At 30.3% G+C, this 6105-nt stretch overlaps 2 protein-coding genes across 3 annotated transcripts in view; one reads left to right on the top strand and one right to left on the bottom strand.

Moving 5' to 3' along the window:
• The window catches only part of LOC123705666 (extracellular sulfatase SULF-1 homolog), a 66120-nt gene extending 64524 nt beyond the window's left edge, over positions 1-1596 (top strand). The window contains exons 14-17 of the mRNA XM_045654588.1: positions 28-247; positions 425-553; positions 636-714; positions 789-1596. Of these exons, the coding sequence (XP_045510544.1) occupies positions 28-247; positions 425-553; positions 636-714; positions 789-870 (510 nt within the window). The 3' untranslated portion in view covers positions 871-1596. The remainder of the gene's footprint in view (positions 1-27; positions 248-424; positions 554-635; positions 715-788) is intronic.
• Positions 1597-2444: 848 nt separating this feature from the next.
• LOC123705691 lies at positions 2445-3986 on the bottom strand. Of its 2 annotated transcripts, none has more exons than XM_045654654.1 (2): positions 3703-3986; positions 2445-3444 (listed from the first exon to the last, which is right to left on the bottom strand). In XM_045654654.1, exon 2 carries the CDS (start codon positions 3404-3406, stop codon positions 2504-2506), a length of 903 nt encoding a protein of 300 aa, XP_045510610.1. In that variant the 5' UTR covers positions 3407-3444; positions 3703-3986; the 3' UTR covers positions 2445-2503. The 2 variants fall into 2 exon arrangements, with proteins under 2 accessions (XP_045510610.1, XP_045510609.1); XM_045654653.1 differs by having other exon boundaries at positions 2445-3532.
• Between the last annotated feature and the right edge of the window lie 2119 nt (positions 3987-6105).

Here is a 6105-nt window from a genome sequence, read left to right on the forward strand (position 1 = left end):
ATTAATTTTTTTATTTGTTGTATACAGGCGGAGCTTGAACGGTTATGCGAATCCGAGCGTATGAACTGTTTCCGACACGACAATGAACATTGGCGAACTGCTCCGCTATGGACTGCAGGGCCATTCTGCTTTTGTATGAGCGCTTCAAATAATACGTACAACTGTGTGCGAACTATAAATGCAACGCATAATTTATTATACTGTGAATTTGTCACTGGACTCGTGACTTACTATAATCTACGGATAGGTAAGTTTAAATTTCACAAATAGTAGAACATATTCTTTCAATATGCATTAGACCACTAATATTAGCGCGTACCAGTTCAGACTGTGGTCTCAGCTTAACATCAGGCGAGATAGTGGCCAAGCGCTTAAGTGTTGTGAGAAAAAAAAATTAAACTTAATAATTGTTAACATTTTTCAGATCCATTTGAAACGCAAAACAGGTTTAAATATTTATCAGTGGCGGAAAAAGATTACTTCCACAATCAGTTACAACAATTACTTAGTTGTCGAGGACCATCCTGCAGGCGTTTTTCGCATTCTAATTCTGGTAATTTACGGACACTTATTAGGATATTATTATTTATATGTCAAATGCATTAATTTATTGCAAATGACCTTTTCGTTTGCAGGTAACATTGAAGATATTAGTAGACGATATGCGGATGATCATATTACGTATAGAGGAGATTCTCCTAGCTATAATGAAAGGTATTTTATTTTATCCATTTTTTTCATTACACTTGAAGTATACCTATACAATATTAAGACTTATTGTATTTTAGAGCATGGAGGTGGAGTGGTTATGGTCGGCGATATGCAAGAGCCCGTGAGCTACATCGTCGCCGACACATGATGGCATACTAGTCGAAAAATATTTATTTTGTTGAAGAAATTTACTAACGTATTAATGCCCTCAAGGTATGAAAATAGCAGAGGAGAAAAGAAGATTGTCTATACTCTAGATCTAGATGAATACAGTATCTATAATAGTCTAGTTAAATTATACTACTTCATCTTGATTAGATATTGTAATATTATTTATGATAATTGTAAAGCATCGAATCTTGTAGGGCTTCCGAAATTATCTTTAAAGTTTAAACCTACTTTAAATGTATTCTATGCTATTATATTGATAATTCTGTTTTACGCAGTATGTTTATATTGTTTTTCTGTGATTTTAATATTGTGTCGCAGTAAGACCACAAGAATAACTCGATGGAGAATAATTCTTTAATTCAAAATGCGCATAATACTGAAATTATTTTCTTATATTTAATATCCTTGACTTCAAAGCTTGGATATAAGCGACTAAGTCGCAACTTAGCCCGTACGTACGTACGTTATAGAATAAAGTTAGGTTATGGTGTGGTAACATTATATTTCATTGACGAAATCTATTTATTAAATAATTCTTATAAACATTGATGGAAAACAATATTTCATCGAAAACACCCGTTTAACTTCTTAATCTTCAAATGAGAGTTACAGTATTTTTTTATAATTATTAATTACTAGCGGTCCGCCCCGGCTTCGCCCGTGGTACATATTTATGTTTTTTCTATCCTCGTACTTCAAAGAATAATAATAAAAAAAGAATTATCGAAATCAGTCCACCCGTTCACGCGTGATGCCGTGACCAAGGAAAACGGGTTTCATTTTTATATATATAGATTATTATCCGGTAATATAACGGCAAAAAAGAATTATATAATTAGGTAGGTGTGTTAGAAATATGTATTTGAATATTATTCATGAATTAGGGGTGATGCAATGTTTTTATAAGTAACAGACACAAGTCCAACAGAAACTTATCAGATAGTTCATGAGTCATGACACATTAAATAATAAAGCTGGTTTTGAGCTAATAAAATTAATTTAAATTTCGTACCTATTAAGTTTTGTTTAATGAATTAACGGGTTATAAAAAACCTTTTTTTACATTAAAAAACGTAAGACTTATTTTTCTATAAGTTATCATATTCTAAAGGACTTCACTGAACAGGAGCAGTTAGCTGCTTTTTTGTGGTTTTACTGTGACATACAACTGGACTAGCCGTAGCTAAAATAATATTTATATTTTCTGGGACTTGAGACACTGCCTGAAGTATTATTATCTGAGATAAGAACACTAATGTAATGTTAATTTTTACAAAATTTGCATTTTCTCTATATCTTAGTTAATAAAACACAAACTTTTTATATGTATTTTGCATGCATAATATATTTTATGCAATTTATTAGGAGTTATTAAGTGAAATGATTGTAGCCAGTTTTATGTATTAGAAATAAAGTGATATAATGTTGTTGCCATGTGATGAGAATGGTTGTTTATAGAAATGCTTGTAGGTTTAAATGTGTAACAACAGAGATTTGCAAACTGAGGCATGCATTGTAAACACCATGTATTTGGTTTTTGAAGATAAAAATAAAGAAATGAATTAAAAAAATCATGTATTTTATTCCTTTTACTCATGTTCATCATTTAGATTTTAATTTGTTACATTGAAAAATCTAAAATGCTGTCTAAATCATCTTCATCCACCATTGAAAATAAAGATTTGTTTCCTTGTTTGGTTTTCGTTATTTTATTTTCTTGTATCGGAATTTTGGTATCTAAATTTTTATTGATATTTTGAGATTCACAACTCTCATCTTGGCTTAGCAATGATTGTGAAAAATCCTTTACAGCAGCTACATTCATTTGAGAACTGTTTATGAGACATTCAGAGTTCTCAATATTTGAAATTATATCTGTATTTATTACACTATCTTCTATTTCAATGTACTGAGCCCATTTAGAATTTTTTACTTTGTCTGGAGTATATTCTGAAGCTTCAGCAACTTTTTTCAAACTATTTGATTTATGTTTTGCTGTTGTAATAAGTGTATTAGATACACAGGCAGCATTTGATTGATTTTCATAAGAATTTTTCTCAATGTCTACTAAGCATTGAATTGGTGCTTTGGTTTCTGAATTCACTGGTTCCGATTTAATTTTTTGGAAAGATGAGGAATTATTGAAAATAGGTATTTTTATATTCTTTTCTGATAATCCACTACAACCTAGTTCTTGTGTTTTAATTTTTTCTTCACTGCAAACATTATCTAAATTCATGGAATCAGGGTTATGATTGTCCAAATATCTTTGTCTATTTATTTTGCGCTTTACCAATCTTGTTTTTTTTGGTATTTCTAGAACTACTTCCTGATCATTGAGATACATAGGCTCGCTTGTTTCATCTTTTTCTTTGGATTCATTTATATAATTAGACCACTTACTTTTATTAATTTTATTATCAAGAGTATTAGAAATTTTAAGTTTATTCTCCACTTCTTCTTCTTCCTCCTCCTCTTCTTCTTCTATTTCTATTTTAGGCATATTAGTTTTTTCAGCTTGCATTTTATTTAATTTCTGTACATGCAATCTGCATTCTTTACCTGTTCCAATGCCATAATGTCGCTTTATTGATTGTTTTTCACCACACATCTTGCAATCCCATCTATTACTTTTTTTTGTTTGATGTGTCTGTTTATAAAGATTCATTATTTGAAACTATGTTGTCTAATTATATAAATTTAATATAACCTAACGGAGATAATAATAAATCACATAGGTACATAAATAATAATAAAATAAATAGGCCATTCTAGCCTTTACCTAGAGCTTTATAAAAAAGATTGATTTATTTTACTCACTTGAAATATAAAACACTTATAACATCGTAAAACTTGAAATATCTGAGGCATATTTGGAAACCTAAAATATATCTCTGGACTTATTCACCGCAATCTACTTTTCATCAATAATTATTGTAAGTAAACTTATGCAAACCTCAAAACAATATATTATTATAATGCAAAGTTTACTTCACAACTCATGCAATTAAACGATTGTATGTTTAGTTTACATAATATTTTAGTTTACTTTGTTTACTATTTTGATCCATCATCCAGTACATAACCACTTTGAATATAAATTTCAAAATTTGAATTTTGTTTTTTGAACAAATGACAATGTCAACGTCAAGTGTCAATTTTGTTATTTCAGTCTAGGGCTCAGTATCGTGATACAGCTGTAGCTAGCTATAGCTAGCCCAATCGTAGCCCACGTTCAATAAACGAAGATATCCTTATTCCTTGCTATAATATTCTTATCTAGGTACTAAAATTATAAAGTTCGAAAGTGTGTTTGTTTATTATTTTGTCCTTCATTCATCTCCCGTTGTTCCCAAAAGTCTATCCCAAAAGGCTAGCATTCTACGGCGTTTTTTTTTTTAAAAAATTAAGAAAAACCCAGTCGTAATCGTAGTTTGCGACCACAGCCTTTTCCGATTTTTTCATTCAACGTGTTGCCTAATAATAGAAATTACCTTTAAAAAACGCAATTTCTGTGAGAAATAATTATTTAGAAGACTTCACTAAACATAATTCATAACTAACATTCATTTAATGTTTTTTTAGGATAGTTACTAACTTATTAGGTAATTGAGCATGCACTAGCATCAGCAGCAATCATCGTTTTTAAATTTCATTCAACAGCTGTCAGCTGTCGTGCGAACGAAAAATAACTTGCGATGTTTGTTACATACAACCTGATTATAAAGAGTATATTTTACGTTTACATTTTACTGAGCGAAAGAACAAAAGCTGGTAATTCGACTCTGCTTTAAATCGACTTCAAAAAAAGGAAGCAGGTCCTCGATCAATTTGTCTGTATTTTTTTGGCTTTGTTACCTCTTAGCAGAACTGCTGGTAAACCGATTTTGATAATTCTTTATTTATTTGAAAGCTGCTGCCTGGCATGTAGGTATTTATGTAAAACTAGCAAACCGGGCGAACTCCGTTTCGCCACCGGAGACACCTTTTCTTTGCTATAAACCTCACGGAGCCCGAGACCTTTCCAACGAATGCAAAACCGTGGAAATCAGTTCGTGCGTTCTGGAGTTATAGCGTCAGGAAGGAAAACCCGACTTATTTTTATATAGTAGAAGATAGTAGATAATTTGGTTTGTTTCTTATTGAGTTCTTACAATTTGAAGGCGGTTTTTAGTTTTTTTTTGTTAAAAAATAATTAGGTACATAATATCTACAAAAGAGCCAAGAGGTTAAAACAAAAAATTATCGCAAGATAGGTACAACGAAATGTTACAGGTTTGCATTTACAATTATACAAACTTATGTGATCGTTACATTAGGTATATAATAAAAGCCCAAAATATAAAGTCTAAAGTATTGAGTAAGTCCCTTAGTAATTATTATGCAAGTGAGGAAAATAATAAGTTGCACTTCAATAGACATTTTTTATTACTTTATTATCTGAGCCACAATCATCACAGGTTTCGTATATTTTAAATTTGACACATATTGAATAATAGTAATTAATAATTGATGATAAAATAGTTTTATTTACAATTTCGTTTATCTTATTGTTTACATACAATTTTGTTTTCCATCGATATCCACCTAACTATAGGTAGGTATGTCAAGACGAGGTATCGGGGCGCGGTTGGGGCGCGGAAGATGAAACGAAAAGGTTTTGTTTAATGGAATGATATCTCGAAATAAATAACTCTTTTTTGTGTAGGTACACTAATGTTGCTATAATGTGAAACGATGTACCTAGTTACAAAATACGATAAATTGACAAAGTGTCTATTAGCGTATTTATGTTGCTATGTTTTTTATTACATCCTACTAGGAGTTCTTATCTTTTACATACTTTTATATATCAAATGTATTAAAGTTTAACGTATTATAGTTAAATTATTTCAATATTAAATTGTGCTTAACAGTCGAACAGTGTTTTGAGAACACCTACAATAAATATGTCGAGTGTAGATACCTCGCCTTTATATCCATAAGTGACAATTACCCTAATCCCTTTCATTTATTAATTCAGGATTCAGTTTTATAGTTATTGTTACCTATATTCTGTTAAAATGATTTTGATTATTATGAGGACATGACAAATAAACTGAATCCTATTAAATTTAGTAACTTTAATTCACTCTTTACGTTTCCTTATTTTAAATATTTATAATCCGATAAGTACACCGAGTAAACTCTACAATTTATTTGAATTTTTCAGTACATGAAATA

Source organism: Colias croceus, chromosome 2, assembly GCF_905220415.1.
Source record: "Colias croceus chromosome 2, ilColCroc2.1".
Lineage (NCBI taxonomy): Eukaryota > Metazoa > Arthropoda > Insecta > Lepidoptera > Pieridae > Colias > Colias croceus.

Coding starts and splice junctions, on each gene's coding strand:
- LOC123705691 (XM_045654653.1), bottom strand. CDS start 3,753: ATGCCTCAGATATTTCAAGTTTTACGATGTTATAAGTGTTTTATATTT. Junction 3,533..3,702: donor ATAAGTGTTTTATATTTCAA/GTGAGTAAAATA, acceptor CTTTATAAACAG/ACACATCAAACAAAAAAAAG.